Genomic DNA, 21,113 nt, shown 5'->3' with positions numbered 1-21,113 from the left:
TAATGGACTCAAAGAACAACCAGAGATCTCTCAAACTTATCTTGTTTGTGGAAACGCATTAAGGAAAATGCTTAACACAGTTTAACTTGAATTTGCTTGTCTATGGGGAAAAGCTTAAATCATAAATCAAAAAGCTGATTGTTTTATATGTATTCTTGATCGATAAGGTGCTTTCTTGAGACCACCGGTTCACTGTCTCAGCACATTTAGCCATGACACAGTAAGTGTTTCTCCTGCAGTATAGGGAGGTGATGTAAGAAAAACTCAGTGTTAAGTATATAATCAAATTTGGTTTTCGAGCACCTAGGTAAAAAAATCGGATATCAGTTTAATACTCTCAGAATCTAGATGGATTTAAACTATGACCGAATAAGAGAGATTCATCTTGCATAATCTTCATCTCTTTTTTTCACACACCCATTATTATTTACTGAAAAACACAAAAAAGGTAAAACACAATAAATGGTGTTTATAGAACAAGCAACCTCATTCTAGTAAATAATATCTAATGTCAGCGGTCTCGCGGTGGTTTATTTAGCATATTTTGCATGAAGTGAATGATTGCATCTAAAGATGTGTCTTTAATCTAGATTTAAATTGGGCGAATGTGTCTAGTCCTCGAATAGTGTCGGGAAGGTTATTCCAGAGTTTAGGTGCTACGTATGAGAAAGCTCGACCCCCTTTGGTGGATTCAGTTATTCCGAAAATATCAGAGTCCAAGATATTCTGTTTACGTGTCTTTGGTCCAATAAGTAATATTTCTGTATTATTAGAATTTAAAAGAAGGAAATAACAAGTCTTCCAATGTTTTATATATTCGATGCACTCTGTCAATTTGGATAGCTGGGAGGAATCATCTGGTCTTGATGAGATATATAGATGAGTATCATCTGCATAGCAGTAGAAGTTAATTCCATGTTTTCTAATAATGTTTCCAATGGGCAGCATGTATATGGAGAACAGCAGGGGTCCTAGAACCGATCCCTGAGGTAATCCATCATTTACTTAAGATTTGAACTATTGTAGTGCCTGTCCCTCAATACCGGTATAATTGTGTAAGCGATCTAGAAGTATGTTATGCTCTACAGTATGGAACGCAGCAATAAGGTCAGGCAGGACTAGGAGTGAGATGTTACCTTTATCTGATGCTATAAGCAGGTCGTTTGTCATTTTAACAAGCACAGTTTCAGTGCTATGATGCGGTCTAAACCCTGACTGAAATTTTCGTGTATGTCATTATTTTAATGCCTTTTTAAAACAGTTTGCACTCTCTTTCCACGCAATTTTAAAGACCTCTAATTGGGTTTACATGTTTCTCTTCTAAGGAGGTGAGTGGTACTTTCGTACCATGGTGTTATGTTTTTCTCATTCATCTTTTTTGACTTCATAGGTGTGACAGCTTCTAATGTATTTGAGAAATAGTGACCAATTTGCTGGTCATGTCATCGAGTGATGGCCACAGGTTCTCATCGTGATTCTGTATTATTGGTATGGTTATTACAGTTTTTTACAGACGCTAGGACACATTTCTCAATACTTAGGTCACTTTTGCAAAACTCTTCACACAGTGAGCACAACAGAAGTCTATGTGGGCTAAACTAAGGATCAATTATCATTGCTTTGGCACAAAATGCATTCAATGACTACATCTCTCAAACTTCATGAATTATTTTCTCTTTATTTATATAGTATAATGGTGCATGTTGTTAGTGTTTTTAGGTCATTGTTTTGTGGGTGACAAAGTGTATTTGTCGGCTGTTAACCTTTGCTAGTGTTCTGGAAGTGTTTTGGTAGTTGTAGTGCATTTTGAATGTGAAATGAACTGCTTTGCCAAGCTGAAAGTTGGTTAGGAGAACTGTGTGAAGAGTTTTGCAAAAGTGACCTAAGTATTGACAAATGTGTCCTAGTGTCTGTAAAAAACTGTAAGGAGTCAGATCTGGCAAGCTCTTTGCGAAACTTTAGTAGTCAAGGTAATTGTTCTACCCTGTTGAAAACAAATAAAAGGGCTGATTCCTGCAATGTGCAGTTGACCTCTTAGCTTTGAGGTATAAAATCTACATTGGTTAGATCGTCTCTGTGAGATATAATCAGGTCTAGTGTATGATTCAATCGATGAGTGGGTCCTTTAATGTGTTGTATTACTCCAAAAGAGTGTAGAACTTCTGTAAACGCCAGTGCTAATGCATCGTTAGCGCTATCTACGTGGACATTAAAATCTCAGACAATTAGTATTTTATCAATGTTAACCAATAGGTCCGATAGGAAGTCCGCAAACTCTCAGAAATTCAGTGTAGGGACCAGGGGGTCTATACACCGTAGCCAATGTAAAAGAAAGCAATGTTTTTTTTTACTTTTGTTTGGATCAATTATGTTCAACGCAAGCCCTTCAAATGATTAAAAGTGATGCTATGTTCTCTGAGTTACAGTAAGCTCTTTATATGCTCATGCATATAATAGTAAATAAATATTAATATAATATATGAATTTGTTTTTTACATTAGGCTACTTAAACTCATCAAAATACGCAGTAGTAACTTTTATAAACATTCATCACTAGTCAAGATTAAAACATGTTAAATTTAAGGCAGCAACATTATACATTTTGATAATGAGACCTAAACTAGTAGTATACATATTTTATTTCTTCCTACATAATAATAAAATAATTTCATGTGCATTTTCCTTTCATTGGTGAGCAGAAATGTTACAAAAAAAATGACTCTGGTAGTTCATAAACGGTACAGTAGATGGGGCCAGAGACATTTCCATTATGCTCATGGGCCAAAAGTTGAGCTCAGCGGGAGCCTGTTTACATGTTTATAGCAGGTTTATATCAAGTATTCCTTACACTGTTACAGTGGTCAGAACAGACTTTATTAAAAAAACTTGAAATGGATCAAATAGTGATACACACGTGTGCGAGCAGCCACAAAGTTTTGCTTTTGTATTCTGAGACATCATCTCGAGACGGACTTTATAGAACAACATTGGGACAAAAGCCACTTTATGATTTATAAGCTTAAATAAAATGTATAGTTTTGAACGGATCTATCACACCACAACAAAGTTTGAGGAATAATTACTGTACAATCATGATATTTACAGATATATGCATTTGTTTCGTACAGAAGCACGAGATGTTTTCAGGGGTTTGTCATCTACAATTGAAAAACACAACAGCAGAAGTTCCAACACAACATTACTGTGATCGTTGTTGTTGTTATTATTCGTCCATCCCTTCAAAAAGTTCAATGTTGATTTTTTTCCTCATCTTCACAACATCAACACTAAAGTGTCATTTAATGGACCTATACGGCCCACATAAATATTAGTAAACACGACTGAATACATTTGTTAACTAAACAAAACACACGTCCTCCCTTCATTATTACTGTCCAATATATTACAAGCGACGTTTATTTCATAGACAAAATAAACAACGACTCTTTTCATGGCATATTTATACATATATAAATGTTCATGTTGAAAAGATCGTTAGCCCCTTATTCCCATGTGAGATGATATCATTGTTCAAAATGGAAACTTGTAAAGTATAAAAATCCAAAGAGTCCACTTTAACAAAGCACACACACGACATCCCCACATCTCCAGTGGAATGGCACACGACAAAAAGAAGCCCCGACGCAACAGTTCAGAGAAACGTTTGGCACTTAAGCGATGAAATGTCTTCGTTGAGCAGTTTGACATGTTCACTGTGATCCACCGAGCAGCCGCTCAGACGGCTTCGGCGGACGTCTCGGCTGAAACGGACATGGTGAGTTTGGCTATTTTCACAGTGGTCTTGACGCAGCTCTCGGCTGCTCGGCCGGCGGCGATGTGGTGATGTCTGTTCTGACAATCCGACTCCAGGCTGTTGTCCAGCTGCAGAGACGTGCTGGAGATGCTCCTACAGCCCCGGCAGGAGGCGAGGAAGGCCCGCCGCATGTCTTTGCTCCTCAGAGCGTAGATGATGGGGTTGACGGTGGAGTTGAGCAGCGTGAGCATGCAGCAGAAGGCGAACACCGTCTTGATGTTGTCGCTCATCCGCCAGAACAGATCGTATACCATGATGGCCAAAAGAGGCCCCCAGCAGATCACCAGCACCGCCAGGATCAGCACCAGCGTCTTGGCCAAGCGGATGTCCATGCGGGCCTGATCCGGCCTGGCCGTCTGGACCTTGGTGCCGTCGGCCGAGTGCACCACCAGGCTCTTCTGCGACGTGCGCCTAAGCATCCTCACTGCGTGGTGGTGCGCCTTCCACAGGATGTACATGTATGCGTAAAAGATGAAGAGGACCAGAACGCTTGTCACGCCAATCCAGAACATCAGGTAGTTCTCGTCGATCAGCGGGAAGATGTCCGAGCACACTGAGTTGAGCCGCTTGCAGTTCCAGCCCAACAGCGGCAGCACGGCGATCGCCACCGAGATCACCCACATCATGCAGAAGGCGATCACCGCCTTGGTGCGCGTCACGATCCGCCTGTACGCCAGCGGCCGGTGGATGGACACATAGCGGTCGATGGCAGTGAGGAAGAGGCTTCCCACCGAGGCGGTGAAGGAGGCAGTCACGCCGCCCAGCTTGAACAGGAACACGTTGGGACTGTCCTTGCGGTGGAACACGTGAAAGTCCAAGAAGCTGTAGACGAAGATCACGCTGCCCAGCAGATCGGCGATGGCCAGGCTGCCGATGAAATGGTACGATGGCCTGCAGCGGAGGGTACGGGACTGCAGGATGACGCACAGGACCACCAGGTTCTCCAGCACCGTGAAAGTGCCCAGCGTGAGAGACAGCACGGCCACTGCCAGCTGCTGACTCGGGGTCAGAATCATGAAACATTCCATGTCCATAAAGTTCTCGCCGCACTGCAGGCTGCTCCCGTCTTCCCCCAGGGTCCAGTTCCCCAATCCATCCGAGCTGTTGGTGGGGTAGAACGGGATGCCCTTCAGGATGAGCTCCTCGTCCGGTCCCACCTTATCGGCGAAAGCGCTCCGGCGGTAGGCAGGCTTGTGCATCGCGTATCCGCCTTTAGAGAAGACGCCGTCCACGATCTGCCCGTCATAGCCGATGTCGTTGGAACCCAAGTACTGCAGTCCAGACGTGATGGTTCTGAACGTGCTCTCCGCCACTCCGTCCAGAACGCCTTTGACGTCGGACTTTGAAGCGGGGAACAGCATGATGGAAGGTGCTCGGTGGGAAACCTATTGGATGACACGGAGAGACACGTTTGTCAAATACAAGTGACTGTGATGTACCATCGGCGGAGGATATTGAGCTCTGGATTCTTGAACTCGTGGATAAAAGCTCTCTCGGTCAACCTCAACGTCCTCCTGCATGGATGGGCTCCGGGGGATTATTACGCTAAGAGACTGCCTCTGAATAATTGATACCAGTCGACCTACAGCAAAACTCCTGCAGTTAATTACAGAATATATCAAATCCAGTCCGATCCTCAACACCTGACTCTATACTATACACACTTGCAGACGCAGTTAGTCAGCGGAAAAAAGCAAACATTTCAGGAATGAATATTTAATATCCCACATGAACAAAATACTGCATTTACTTTAGTCAATTCAAGTATATAATACTACACTCTGGTAATGCACGGCAGTATTTTCTGTTATACAGTTATAATTATTTTTGCATGTCAGTAAACATTGAATTATATATTTATGCAATATATTTATTATAATAACGATACAATGATATTATTATATGTTCTATATTTTCAAACAGGTTGCATTTTTAAATCATAAGAGACGCACATTTCAGCTCTATTTCACTTTCTTAATAGTCAAAACGAGAATGATGAATCACCTGAGAATGATGAAATCGTTTAAAAAACTTTTCTTCTATTATAGTGAAGAAATGCGCGTAAGAACACAGGCGCAGTTCTTAAAAGACCAGAAAATCTCATTCAATTCCATTGTAATGTACTTTTACATTTACATTTCCTCTTTCCACACAATTCTTATAGAAACACGCTCAAGTAGAAATGAAATAAGCCTGTTTTACCTTCACATAGCTCGAGCAGGTGTTCCTCACAGATGGAGAGATGAAGTGATGCAGCTCTAGTGCACACTGACGAGTGAACGACACTTCAGATGCTCAGGAGTGGAGCAGGGAATGAGATGCTCTTCTGCCCCGCGCCTATCATATATGACGAACCTCACGTCACATGACCACCCTCGCGCACGAGCATCTTTAATGTCAGAACAGCGCGCGCGCGGAGCACCTGCTCTCTAATGGAAGATTATTACCTGAATCTCTGAAGAGACCACAGGAGGCCGTGCATCGCATCATTTCAGTCTGTACTCGGAACAAGGTTTACAGCTGGGAATGATAGAAGTTATAACGCTTGTAAAGCTGCAAACACATTCTGGACTGAGACCAATTCATTGCAGAGATTTACCAAACCACACCGAACGTTAGACGTGACGATTACGTCCTTACCAACAACAATAGTTTTACTTAAAGTCCCAGTGAAACTCAAATGTACAATACGTATTTTTTTAATGACATATCGCAGCGTTTATTGTAAATAGCTGATCAATGTGGGTCATTCTCTTTTTAAAGGAGCACCCCCCTAATCTTTATTTAAAATCTGAAAATGCACTCCACTATTTTAAATGACGTATGTTAGAGTGCTTGGGCGGAGCATCCGTTGACTCCTCCCCTTCAACTGTCAGTATGATGCCAGTTTCATTTTTAAAGTGGATCTGCTGTTTTTATACATATCATAAAATAACATCACACAATACATTCTGACTAACTAACAATGTCTGAATGCCTCGGCTATATTGTCATCTCATTCTGTAACATCCATTTTCATTTGATTTTAGCAACCACCATCCTTGCTTATATCAGTATAGAAATCAATATTTAATCCCAGCGCAGACGCACTTTTATAAAGACACAATCAATAATGTATTTCTCATTGAAGCTTTTTTTATGTATTCGTATTTATGTTTTTGATCAAGTCAGCCAAACCAAGCGGACACATGTTATACATTGACCGTAGCAGTGCCAAAGCAGACGTAAATATAAAACATTATAACCAAAAGTGTGAGAGATGACAGTGTCTGAAGCTCCATGTGTGTGTAAGCTACAGTCCTGTTTGTTATTCTGATGGAGTAGCGGTTTAAGAGAAGAAAGCTGGCAGACCATAATTCCCAACACATCACACAACATGCTGTAGTTTTCACTTTGAGTCTGCCACAGTAAGCCCCATAGATAAAAAGAATGAAAATCACAGAGAATGAAATTATTGAGTTTATTCTAAGCCGTAGTTTTCAAAATGAAGCTGGTTTATAGAAATGATGTTAATAATCTTCTTCACAGTAGCCGAGTAGAGACAGACAGTGTAAACATCTGGGGATTATAAACCAGATTTATGGGATTCGCAGACACCATCACACATGCAGGGCAGATTTGCTTCCGGGTTCAAGCCTCTGTTTGTTTCACGTTGGGGTTTTATTTAAACAGATAAGCACGGTTTATTCACATCACAACCTTTATAAACTCAAAGGGGCGGTTTCCCGGACAGGGATTTGCATAAACCAGGACAAGGCCTGTTAAATAGGGTCATGTTTAAAAACATAATTTACAAAAAGATGAAACAATTACAATCATATTTTGTAAGATATGTCCGATCAAGAAACTTCTAACATTTAAATGAGTCTGGGACTAGTCTTAAACCCTGTCTGGGAAACCGCCCTATAATGTATACAGTACTAATCTCCAGACTCACAGAATCTCCCAAATCAATATTTTATATTGTACACAGATTTACATTTTCACTTCTTTGCTAAAGAAGAGAAGAGAATACAAATAATAAAAAGTGACATTCTATTTTTATTGATTCTTTTTTAAACTATTTCTTTATGTGTGTGCATTGTAACAGGGTCTAATGTAAACTTTTTTTATTCTTTACGCGTTCGGTCGTGCGCTCATTATTGTCTTTATTGACAGGTTTAGACTCATTCAGTTGAGTCATGATCAAATCAGGTGTGTTATATGAGCGGGACGCATCTTAAATCATACAGTATACGATTAAATAAATAACACACCCACTCTTTGTTTTCTCTTCTCTTACGCTAACATATAAACTTCACACCCAAAGATTAAAAACAATATGAATAATAGGTGAAGAGAGAATAAGGACTCTTCCCACAGCTCTGATCTGATCTGGCATTATAAAACACTCAAGTCACTACTGAAGAAACAGTTTCTGTGCTATTGGGGAAAGATGTCTTCCAACAGTTTTACCTCAATGAATGTTTTTTGTTTTGAATTTTTGAAATAATTGTGGGTGGGGAACCTTCAATGGCAAACACACCAAACCTGTCTTAAAGAAACAGTGTAAAGTAAAAGGAAAATAAAAAGTCACATTTATTCGCTTTCATGCTTGTTTTACATATGAAGAGTTTGGTTCCATAATGAGATTTAGAATTTGTCAAAAATCATGTTTTTTTATTGTGCATTTCAATTCATATCAATCAAACTGCAGTTGTTTTTTATTTAAGATTTAAGATAGAAAGATAGAAAGAAGAAAAATAACACAATAAAAACATGATTTTGATCTCATTTTGGAACTAAACTCTTCATATATACATTTTTGTAATGGGACTGGTGAAGAATGTGTGCCAGCTACTCTTCTGCATATAATGAAAGTGAATGAGGACTGGCTCTGTCAAACTCCAACAGCTTAAAAACGGCTAAACATTCACATAAAAAAGGTTTGAGATCAGAGGTCATGGTGCTTGTCAGATTTTTGACAGACGCAGTGGCAGTATTACAATATTTGCAATTCAATGCATTTTTTAATGCAAGTTAATAATGACAGAATTCATTTAGTGTTTAACTGTTGCTTTAAAAGCAATCATTCTGTCGTCCTCCCATGTCACATCCAAACCTCTATTTCTTCAGCAGAACACGGAAGAAAGTATTTTGAAGAACAACAACGATGGGGATATAAACTCATCTGCCCCTCAGAAGACAACATGATCACATACTGTGCTGTAATTCTGCCCAACTCTCCAAGTCTCTCTCTCTCTCTCTCTCTCTCCTGATTTAAAATACATCAACACAACGTGATAACAACAATCACACACTTTGCCGTCATGGCAACTGGATTGGTATTAATGAGATGCTTCATCTTCATGGCTGTGATCGAGACGCGCTCTCTGATGGAGTGAAGTGGGCCGAGAAATGCCGTAAATGGCCAAATCAACCCCTCTTACTATACATCAGCTTTCTCCGTTGCTCTCTCACCCATTCTACTCACATGTTTACGGTTTGTTTAGAAGCATAGATATTGACAATACTGGAATAGAAAAGAAACTAAATATTGATCTTGAGGTACATTGAATATTCCGCAATGAGATTAAACGGAGAGCAACTGGAAACTTGAAAAGTCACAAAATGAAGTTAAACTTCATTTAATTCAGAACATTACAGTTCAGTATAAACAGGATTATCGTGAATGACAATTACAGGCACATCCCAATGACGTGTGAAGAATATCTGAACATCTTTCAGGACAAAATGTGTTTTACTCATGCAGAGACACTTCACAGAGAAGAAATCCATCAAACATTTTAGTTTTCAAAGAGAACTCTGGAGAGGCGCTTTCACATGAACGCAGTCCGGTGCTTTGGCTGAAGTGTAAAATCTCTCTCCGAGTACCCGTTAGATCAGAATCTCACCCTCATTTCCAACACGCCGATCGGGAAGCCACCTGCTCCGGACTCTCCTCCAAACAACAGAACACGTGAGGAAAAGACACTCAGAATCTTCAGAAGCAAATCACAGAATTGCAGTTTGCTTGGTTTTTGATGCACTGAATCACAATCCAAAGAGAAACTGTCCAGTCATTTCTTTATTCATTGATTTCAATATACTTTTCAGTAACAGGAATAGTAAAAATACCATTAAACATCTCCACCCAAGAACACGGTTATTTTAGTTTGACTCGAATGAAAACTTCTAAAGCGTTTCTGTTTATTGAAATCAAATCAAATATCCGCCTTAAAATGATTAAAATCAACTATACAGAAACTGAAATAAGCACCAAAATTATAATAGTAAACAAAACTAAAACTTAAATAGAAATTAATTAATCTTATTTAGCGACATAAAAATAAACAAATAAATATTAAAATGATTTAACTTAAATTAACTTTTTATATCTAAATAAAATTCAAATTAAAACTTTAATAATCAGAAAACCATTTGATGCCAAACACAATATCCGTTAATGTGCATGTTTAAGTTTGCCGACATCTGGTTGGCTGACATGTCATTTGAGGGGAGGGGTTTGGACAAAGCTGGTGTGAAACATGAGAAAAAAACGTCTTTAAAGCTACAATCTGTAACAGTTGTTCTGGTAGGTGATGTCAGACGGAAAGTCGTGTAAGAGTCTGAGAGAGTCTTTTTAGAAAAGTTACGAAAACACTTTGTTTCTTCCTTTGGATTTCATTCGCATGGATGAATGTTGGCCAGCGTTTCCACGTCATGTTGACTTTAAAAATGAATGTCCGCATTACGCTCTATCAGGCACATTCAGCTTGAAGCGGGCGTTTGGTTCTCACCGTGTTTCCATCATCTGTAGGAGCGTTTGTAGACATCATAAAGCCGTCAGGAAAGCCATTCGGGCTGCAATCAAAATCTAATGGTTTTTCATCTAATGATCTGCAACACGCAGATTTGCTCAAGACGGCTTTTCAGATAATATTTTCTGGAAACAATTCGAACCAGCACAAGAGAGAGTCATGAATTTCAGGTATGACTCACTCCTCCAGGGATGGGATATAATGTCCTCTCACATGTGTGGATCTCAATATTGTAAACACTAGATGAGACGCTACAGTGGCAAAGGATTTTGAGAGATTTTGTCTGCGTTCAGTATGTTGCCGTCGAGTCGAGATGCAGATCAATTACAAAAATGACAACATTTCTCAAGACAAAAATACAACATTCAGCTAAAATCATGTCAATACTCAGATTCTATATAGATGTAGTGAAGTCCATAAAAGCAGAAGAACCCTGAATTCACCACCATAAATCACTTGACCAACTGATCAAAGTGGGTCTTTCTAACTCTCTCAGTATGTCCCAAGATTATAGCGGATCTGTCACATTAAAACCAATGTTAAAACCTCATTTAACTTATTTGGATTTGACATTTATTGCTTTAATAGATCTTCAAACAAATCCAAAACAAAAATGAATCAGAACTGATCAGAAACAATATTGGTCTTCATTTTTTAAGACACAAAACTAGTAAAGCAAGATTTTATCCAACTTTCAAGTAGGATTGTTTAACGGTTAATCACATCCAGAATAAACATTTGTGTTTACATAATATATGTGTGTGTGTACTGTGGATATTCATTTTGTATTTATAAACACAAAACATTTAGAAAATATCTGCAGGTATATATAAATATATATATATATAAACAGTAAATGTATTCATTTTTATATTTGTCTTCTATATGCATGTATGTGTTTATATATATAAAATTATATGAATATGCAAAGTGCACATAGAATATTATGAAAACATAAACCTTTAGTCTGGATGCAATAAATCGCAATGAATCGTTCTACAGCCCCACACCCAAGCAAAATAAGATACAACACACTGTTTGATCACAGGACATACATTTATATATTATTCAGTAAATGAAGTAATGTATTATCTGAAAATGTATGAAATTTGTGATGCGACATATGACTGTAAATCTGCGACTTCAGTGTTTCTGTTCGGTATAAACATACGTACAAACAAACATCAAACGCCAACAGTAACAAATACAAAATCTATAAAAAAAGAAACTAAATGCAATAAATCCATTTTTCTCTTTATTTTCTTAAATAAGAGAGCGTCTCAACACTCAACGTTGAAACTCTGAACATTGTTTTTTAAATAGATTCACTCAGTGAGGTCAGAAAGAAAAACATTCTCCAAAAGTCTCTCCTCTCTTGCTGAACGTTTCTGGGATAAAAAAATATGGCTGACTTCTGATGCGTTGAGGGATTATGGGACGCTGAGGTTGGCTCTCTTTGGCGGCGGTGGAGGCATGAGCTCGGAGTCCGCCGGGTGCTTGCGCGACCGCATCTGAGCGCATCGGTCCAGGAACTCAAAGAGGATCTCTTTAGTGACGGGATGCTGGATGCTGTTGCACACGGCTGTCGGGAGAACACAACATCAACCTCTCGCTGAATCACTGAATCAACACTGTCCACAGATTTTGGCTTGAACATGTGAGTGATGAGGAATTCTCACCCATGGCCGTGTCGTACGAGTTGGGGAAGCTCTTGTCGACCCGCTGTCTCATAAACACCCAGCTGTTATTCACAAACGTGCACTCGATGATTTTATTGTCGTACTGTTTCAGATCCTTCGACGCCTGGATAAAGAAAATAAAATCTCAATATTTAAAACGGAATGGCATTTGATCTCATATGAATTCTTATGCATGACGTCATTGTACTGTTAATGATTCTAGTAAATGTAAATATGGCGTAAACGCGTTTGGGTGCTTTTAGCAATTCTGCAGACGTCTCATTTGTCATCAAGAAGCCGTGCTGTTGTGCAGACATCAATATTAACCATTAAAAACCTTTTTCTGGTCAACCGCTGCAGAAATAAAGAGGGCCGCATCTTCACTGGCGCTAAACATGTCCGGAGCTCTTACCAGCAGCCATCTGCTCGGACGGCATTCTCATGGTCGTCAAACTGGCAGCGCGTACGCACAGAGTCTCCGTTTACAAAGTTTCTGTAGTTACAATTTCAGCAGTGACACAAGGAAACAGAGAACGTTTGGCCGAGAAACCGAGATGGAAAAGCAGAAAGATAAAGAGACTCTATTCTGGCGAATCCAAGGCAGGTTGGTGTGCGGGGGAGGAAGTGAGCTGGCAGTAAAGCCGCCCCCTTCTGGGCCTGTTGGCATGACGGGATGAGCACATACCCCCACCATCAAATCCTGAAGGGCATCTGTGAGCGCACACGCACACAACAGGACAATATCTCAAGGATTAAGGACCTTTGGGGTACAACACCTTGTAAAAATTCAACAATTGTCAACCACACAAGAGAGTCTGTAATACAATTGGGATTTGTCAGAAACACGGAGTAGAATCAGCTCAAGGGATGTTGGGTTATATGAATATATGTCATGGTATGAATATTCAAAAGGTTTAGACGTCTAGACGTGATTTGCTGAAAGGCAGATAATGGCATGTTTGTAATGTTATTTTCACCCTGATCTCACAGACATTCGTAACTATTTTTCAAGGTGAAATGTAAAGATGCACCTATAGTACATTTCTCCAGCAATAGCGGATTATTCAGAGTGATATCTGCCGATAGTGATTCTGAAGATGAAATTAATATTTCTGAACTTTCTGAATGTTATTAATTCTTATTACACGACTCAATGGAATGCTTGATTCTGATTGGCCGGCCGAGACATTCATCAAAACTAGTAACACCCTGTGATCCGGAGGCTGCAAATCACTTTGAGAGGGGCAGTTAAATATTACACAAACATTTATTATAAATATGTTTTTAATAACATATATGACATTATATCTACAAATGATTAAACCAATTTGTCTGTTCATGGCATGTGAATGTCGTTTCTTACTTTCAAAACCGAAACTAAACGCTTTTCCTCACAGAAGGGCTGCAGTCGGTAAAAATGAGTTAATGAAATATTTTAAATTCACACTTTATTTCCAAGTAGCCGTGTTAAAAGCGGGATAATGAAATAAACCCCGTCAGTGTGATACAAGTGATGTTGAGGCTTTTTCTGCCATACAACCGGCTGCTTATCCCTTACATATACACCTATTCATATTGTTCTTTAAGATCAGGCATCACAAGCAGTTTCCACCAATCTCATATAAATCTTGAGTACCTTTGCAGTAGTATTTCATACTTCGTATCTTCGAAGAGTATTATAAAAGACAGATACAGCTGTTCTGAAGAAAGACAAACTCCTGGAGGCGGCAGGGGAGCGGAACTACAGCACCAGCACACAGTACATCATCTCATTAAGTTTGTGTTGTTTACATTATGCACGTACATGGACGTGCTCTTTCACTCGCTGGATGACGCATGGGCGTGCTTGTCCGGGAGAATTGTACAATAAGGGTCTAAGAACCCCTGTTACGAAACGGGAATCCATGTTTGAAAAAAACTTTCTGAAACCTGTACGAACCCTGGCGGAGTGAATCGAGCACAGAAATACTACGTCATACGTTCAACTCGTTTTTTGACAAGTTGACCATGTTAGGCTTGAGAAGCCAACACGTTTAACAGTGTAAAGAAGTCAGAATGCATAAAATGGCATGTTACCTCCACTTTAAAGATTTCTATATACAGAGCCAAAATTCATCGCATTTTTCTGTCCACTTTTGATTGACCGGATAAATCGGTCATGATCATGAGCTGTTTCTAAACCATCAGCCGATAGTGTGAAATCTTTTTATAGACCGAAACCGATTATTGGCCGATATATCGGTGCATCTCTAACGTGTAGTGAATATAACGCTAAGTAGATCGTATTAAACCATACAAATTCATACGAATTAGGCACCTTGTAAAACAGTTATGAATAAATAAAAGTAATCCCCTTGCAGGGCTCTATGGTTGCATTTTGTGACTATTTTAACTGCCAGTTTGACCAGTTTTTCTTAATGGTCGCAACAGTGCGACTGATCAATATATATTATTTCGTGTATTATAAATTCAATGCGCAGAAATATATTGCACAAGTGTTTCATTCAGTAACTAATTTTCGTCTCCCCTCCTTCAACCATTCACTTATCTATCAGTGCCCCAAGGCGTGATGCGCGAGTGTAAGAAGCGCATTTAATGCTCCGATGAAACAGAAGGACCGACAGAGCAATCGAGTGAAGCGCTTAATCTTGCAACTCAGATAGCTTTTGCCTTCTGCAGAACACAAGAATTTCCCCGGCTATGGTACAAAAAAGCAAAGATAACGTATGCATGTGAAATGAATGTAGGAAACTATACTATTGTATAAAGCTCTATAACAAGACTGCAAAGCAAACAATATGTTAATGTTATCCATCACTATAAATCCTTTTTCATTGTGAGTCGCTACTGCCAAACGTCTATCAAGCTTCATGCAGCTTTCACTTAAAGCCTTCAAGGTCTTGCGCGTTGGTTGCCAGATAGTCAAAGCACAAAATACTACACTTGAGTTCGCTTTCATGCCTTCTTTCTCTGAAACGGACATATAAACACAAAACAACGGCGAAATTCCCACGTTAACAAGAATCCGTTTCGTGAACAAACGGTTGGGAAACAAAACGCAAGTGTGTTCCAGTATTGTGCGCGAGCTCTCAAAGGACGGGCCCAAAAACACTCACTGATATTAAAGGAATTGTGTTCTCTTATACGAGTGGTTCACAACAATATGGTCAAGTGTTGAGAGAGTTTACATATTCAATAAAAATGATTTAATCATAAACAATGATTGGTTTGAATTTCTTATTGATTTATTCATGTATTAAACACATTTGAATGAATTAAGGGCTGGTGCCACCTCTCTCAAATGTCAGTCTAGAGCCCTGGCTTGTAGAAGAGAAGGGGTCAAAAATGCTTTGCACATGCCTTCAATATGCTACACGTGCACAAACCAAGCAGAGATTTGTGCTCATTGTTGGTCTTTGATCTGGCACGGGACACGATGCTCCTGTTAGTTTTGGATCTGACCGCTCTGACACCCGCTCACTCTCCTGAAGTGTTGGCAGCCATTTACACACACCACACGGCGCCCGACGCAGCTAATCCACCCGTCACAGCAAACGCTGCCAAGCACATTTTACATTGCCATGATAATACGCTAGCTGGCAATAAAACATGTAAATCAATTCAACTTTTTGAGATAAACAATCGGGGACATAAAAACGTGGCACTCATTTTAAAAGTCTCATAATCTAATGATGGGATTACAAGCATTCATTTCACTCTGATTTCAATCTTCAATCGATTGCAGTCAATTCTGAAGATATTCATGTTGTATTTTCGTAAAATGTTCTTTCCATTACGAAGATTGATTTTATTTGGATATCTGTAAACTAAGCTGGGCTTTCACAGACTGGGTCACCAATATAAATAATCAATATTATGAAGAAGAATAATGTACCACGTTTGCAGTAAATCATTTGCAAACCTCAGGTCAAACATTCATGAGTCAACCTGACAAGCTTTTATCTCTGTAGCCGGCATTACACGTTCACATTATAACGCTTACAGGCATTCTGTTGACATCTTATTAGGATGAGAAGTAACATGCTTTTGACTGTGTATCAGGAGACAACATGCCAAAAGATGGATGCTGACTGCTGTGAAGTTCATCCACACGACATGTGAAGTATTCAGACTGTATCTCGACACATCCAGTGCTGTCGTCTGAGAAGATATTTTCACATTATAATTTCCACCGTCTTTAGGACTGCCCCACTTTCTTAATCATTTAATGGTAATTTAAATACTGTATTTAGTGAATGTAATTAACAAGCAGGACTTCACAAGCCCCAAATGCATTCATTACTGTTTTATATGGTAATCATACTGTATTCTTTTTGCGTTCATACTGTATTTATGTGGTATTCTTGTATATTTTTACTGTATTTGTTCTGCATGCATGCTAAATTCTTTCTGCATTAATATTTTATATTTACTGTATTTGTACAGTATTCATACTGTATTCTTAAGGTTTTTCCTTCTTACTATATTTTTACGGTACTCTTTTGTTTTTACTGTATTTGTTCTGCATGCATGCTAAATAATTTCTGTATTCATATTTTTTCCCTTGTCTTTTCTACCTGCATTTATACTGTATCTGTACTATATTAAAATTTTAATTTGTACTGTATTCTTTTTCCATTCTTACTGTATTTGTACTGTATTCTTTAACTTAAAGGGGATGTGCAACGGTATTTCATGCATTCTGACTTCTTTACAATGTTAAATGTGTTGTCTTCTCATGCTTGACATGGTCCACTTGTCAATAAACGAGATGGACGTATGAGGTTGTATTTCTGTGCTCGATACACTCCCCAGCGATTGTATAGGTTTCGTAAAGTTTTTTCTAACCTGAAAATCTTCGTAACAACTTTTCTTAGTCCCTTGTTGGGCAATTCTCCTAGAAAAGGCGAAAGCAATAGCCCACCCATGCGACGCTGTGCGCCTGCAGCTCATTACTCTTGCAATAGTGAGAGAAGTTGTGGTGTGTTTCTTTGTTCACAGCATTTCAGAGATGGATGTTATCTAAACGCTGGATTTGGAGATCGTTGGAAACTGATAGATGGCGCGGTAATAAAACATGCCGGACATGAAGCGCACACGGTCAGGGAAACGGAGTCATATGTCTGCGTTTTGTTGGCAATGTGTGCGCACGTGCTTCAATTCTCGAAACAACACGTGCCATGCAAAAGTCTTTTAATTAAAACATTTTTGATATTTTTGGAGTGCCGACTCTATATACATTTCTTCATTCTTAGTTTCGCATCAGAGAGTTGTTGTTCTGAAAATTGTGTGCGTTTTCCCTCTCGCACACAAAAGGATTCAAGATCCGCGTCTACAGGACTCGTGGCTTCAGGCAACATTCAAACATATTTTTTAAGAGTTCAGCAGCTTCAGTACACAGACTGAAGTCTCTTGAGTTTGTAGTTTGATGTGTTGTGCTATGTGTGGATGTCAAATGTTTCCAGGGTTTCCAGTGCTGTGTGTTCTGCTCCCAAACCAACTACCTCAACACAATCGACTGAGCTCAGCACGATGCATTTTGGGATGGTCTTTACATAAAGAACATATGAAATGATTACGCTTCAAAATGTGATCAAGCAAGGTGGCAACTAATGTAGTAGAGCTCATTAAAAGAAAGTCTGAGAACGGCACGCTGTCTGCGTTTCGGCTGAATGACATAAGACATTATCACAGGTGTTATTCAAAGTTTCTCTCACCTTCATTTGTGCAAAGGGCCTGTCATAGCTGCCCACGTACAGAAGACCCATCATCTGCGGGACCAGTCTGGAGAAAGAGCAAAGATAAAGACTGAAATGAAACTTCACATAGAATCACAGAATCTCATGAGGGGAGAGAAGCACAAAAGGAGCTCCGCTGCGGATACTGTCATAGAAGCTCTCATTATTAAGGCAAGATAATTATGTCAAGGGTCCCAATACAAAGAGACACAGGATATTCTGGGGCGCGGGGGATCGAACTGTCAATCACGCTCGTATCTGTGGTTTTCATTAAAGTCACACTGAGGGAATATTGTTTGAGATGCTGGTGAATTGAGCAATGAGCAATGACCTGATCCATCATCTACACTACACACACACAATGAACCACCGCTCGCTGTGGTGAATCACAAAGTTCACATCGCACTTTACAGAATCTCAATCTATGGCCCCGACATTGAAACTGAAGTGTCACCTTCAACAGAAAGATGAGCAAACAGGCAGAGAAACTGACACTAGCAGATATTGAATAAGATGATGATGATGATGGCGGTGTCAATGAAGCGTGTGCGTGTTTATGAATAAACAAATTAAAATCACATCTGTTTGTCCGTAGATATGGGTAATGTTGGCATGTGATTTCACCGGAAGAGTGCACGTTTGGAGGAGAAATGAAGCGCAGAATGCTGAATATTGTCACCCGCTCTATGACCGACGGGAAAGTATTCAACTTCATGAAACAAACTTTTGGATGTTTTTTAGGACTGGTAAGAGTGATGTAACCTCAGTCTTCTCGTGATGTCAAGAGAAATGACATCAGAGATATAAAGAATGTCGAGATCTGAGTTGATGGTGGGCTGAAGCTTCTACAGAAGAGACATCTGTGTCATCATTATCACTGAAAACAGATTAGAGTTCAACTGAAGGCATTTCACATTTACTACTAGTGTGAAATCCATCAATCAATGATACTGTTAACATTTATTCAATTCAAACTCGAAACAACATTTTGTATATTGTTCCAACTCTTACCCAACTCTATTTTCATCAACAGTAAAAGGCATATTACACTTTTAGAGTAATGGATAAATGTCAGAATGTCAAAATGTTAATGAATGAGATTTGTTTTATATTTTCAGCGATTTTACAAGCACATTAGCAACATTTCAGTCCAAATACAAATAAAATCCCTAACTTGTGTGATTTGCATTTTAGCAATGGGCATAAAGTTAACGTCATAATGATTAGAACATATTTCAAAAGACAAAATTATTAAGATTAACATTATATTACAAATATTTTAAAATAAATTAAAATGGCTGAAGATGCCTAAACTCACATATCGCTCAGTCAGCGGAAGTTTGGGACAGAATGCTGGTTTAGCTACGACACAACAAATATATGTCGTCTTATTTGTGTCTAGTGGTGATGAGCAGTTGATGTGAAACGATGTGAAGAAAACGTGAAACACAGCTCAACATGTTTTCACAAATCAAAAGGATTTTGCAGTTGTTAATGTAATATTTGAGAAGAGCTTATTTGCAAAAACTGATTTTCCCAAATGTTTTAATGTGTTAGTTAGCTGTGTTTATTCAGTTATTATGACTTAATTAAAACAACTCAACTGTATTGTGATTGATATTATTTGGAATGCACAGTGAGAAAATATGATTTATCTGTTTTGAAAATTAACTCTTTATTATATAAGGCATAGAACAGTTCTGGGCTTTGTGTCTCTGATGCTTTATTCCAAAAATAAACAGGAGGACAGGAATTAAAATTGCAAATGTTGTGTTGACAAACAGACTGTAGGCGCGTGAAGGTCTCTCTCTCTCTCTCTCTCTCTCTCTCTCTCTCTCATCACTGAAGCCCTATAATGGTCCCAGCTGTTCACACTTTCACACCCACTCCAGTGTGTTTCCATCTAAAATAGTATTAAATCACAGGGCAGGAGACCGGATCCCAACCCTGACATCAGGGCTAAAGAACATCCTGACACTGAGGATAATGGTCTCATATATTTCGAGCTACACAACACAACACAACACAATGACTGTGTTCAGCTTCTGTGCTTCTTCAGGCTCATGGCCTTGAAATGCAGAAGTGAAATAAAAGGGGTCTACCTGTCCGTCCGTCCATCTGTCCGTGCTTTATATTCATTTCAAACAAAGACTCAAATTGGTCAAAGAACCAACAATGTGTTCATTTCCCTCCATCAACAGACCATCCAGGAATACGATGATGACTCATAGAGACAGAGCCATGGCGTGTTGTGACGTATCCAGATGTCTCTGGAGGAGACGTACAGTCAGCAGCTGGAGTTCACAGCGGCATCAATATTAATACCTCGATGTGTGAATAACTGCACTTCTCTCTCTCTCTCTGATAATAAAAAGCATCAGACTCCAGCATCTGTTGACCTCTGTAAAGTGTGCATGAGGACGATGTCAAATCTATGTGTCTAATGACGTCTCAATGTCACTTGGTTTGCGCTCTCATTTGGTCTTCCTCATTCATGTGTTCTGGACTTTTTTGGCAGATTTCCTGACATTTACCTTCCGTAAATATCTGGTATTGGCTGGCAACCTATTGGTACAGTCACGGTACATTAGGCTTTTGTATAAAAGTTGAATAGCCCCTAAATGAACACGGGCCAATGTAAACACATTCAATCAGATGAACTGGGTTAAAGGGATAGTTCACCTTTAAAATAAAAAGTCTGTCATTATTTACACGCCCTCTTGTCATTTCAAACCGGTGTGATTTTCGTTCTTCTGCAGAACACATGAGAAGATATTTTGACAAATGTTGGTAACAACGTTCCCCATTGACTTCTATTGTATGGGCACAAAACCAGTGCAAGTCAATGGTGACCGACGGTTTTCAGTTATCAACATTATGTTATGAACTTACTGCTGTTGTTTAAATATGCAAAGGAAAAGAGATTCAAGTCAACAATGTTTGGTGAAAGACGGGACCTGAGGAGATGAACAATAATCCCGCTGGACTGAAGTGAAGTGTGCGGCAGGCAGAGATGGAGACAGAGTCTGACCATCCCGCGTCATACAAGATGCCCGAGCGGACGCTTCAAGCGCTGGTCAAA

General features: G+C 39.3%; 2 protein-coding genes across 2 annotated transcripts in view; both read right to left on the bottom strand.

Annotated features, from left to right (window-relative positions):
• Positions 1 to 3,735: 3,735 nt before the first annotated feature.
• On the bottom strand, positions 3,736 to 5,175 carry cnr1 (cannabinoid receptor 1; the record flags this gene model as incomplete). The annotated part of the gene is made up of 1 exon (XM_079474784.1): positions 3,736 to 5,175. One exon carries the CDS (start codon positions 5,173 to 5,175, stop codon positions 3,736 to 3,738), a length of 1,440 nt encoding a protein of 479 aa, XP_079330910.1.
• Positions 5,176 to 11,654: 6,479 nt separating this feature from the next.
• The window catches only part of rngtt (RNA guanylyltransferase and 5'-phosphatase), a 58,458-nt gene continuing 48,999 nt past the window's right edge, over positions 11,655 to 21,113 (bottom strand). Inside the window, exons 14-16 of the mRNA XM_079474771.1 lie at positions 18,011 to 18,077; positions 12,294 to 12,417; positions 11,655 to 12,196 (exon numbers count right to left, since the gene is read on the bottom strand). Of these exons, the coding sequence (XP_079330897.1) occupies positions 12,045 to 12,196; positions 12,294 to 12,417; positions 18,011 to 18,077 (343 nt within the window). The 3' untranslated portion in view covers positions 11,655 to 12,044. The remainder of the gene's footprint in view (positions 12,197 to 12,293; positions 12,418 to 18,010; positions 18,078 to 21,113) is intronic.

Source organism: Barbatula barbatula (assembly GCF_947034865.1).
Source record: "Barbatula barbatula genome assembly, chromosome: 15".
Classification (NCBI taxonomy): Eukaryota; Metazoa; Chordata; class Actinopteri; order Cypriniformes; family Nemacheilidae; genus Barbatula; species Barbatula barbatula.
This window is presented reverse-complemented; position numbering and strand designations above follow the sequence as displayed.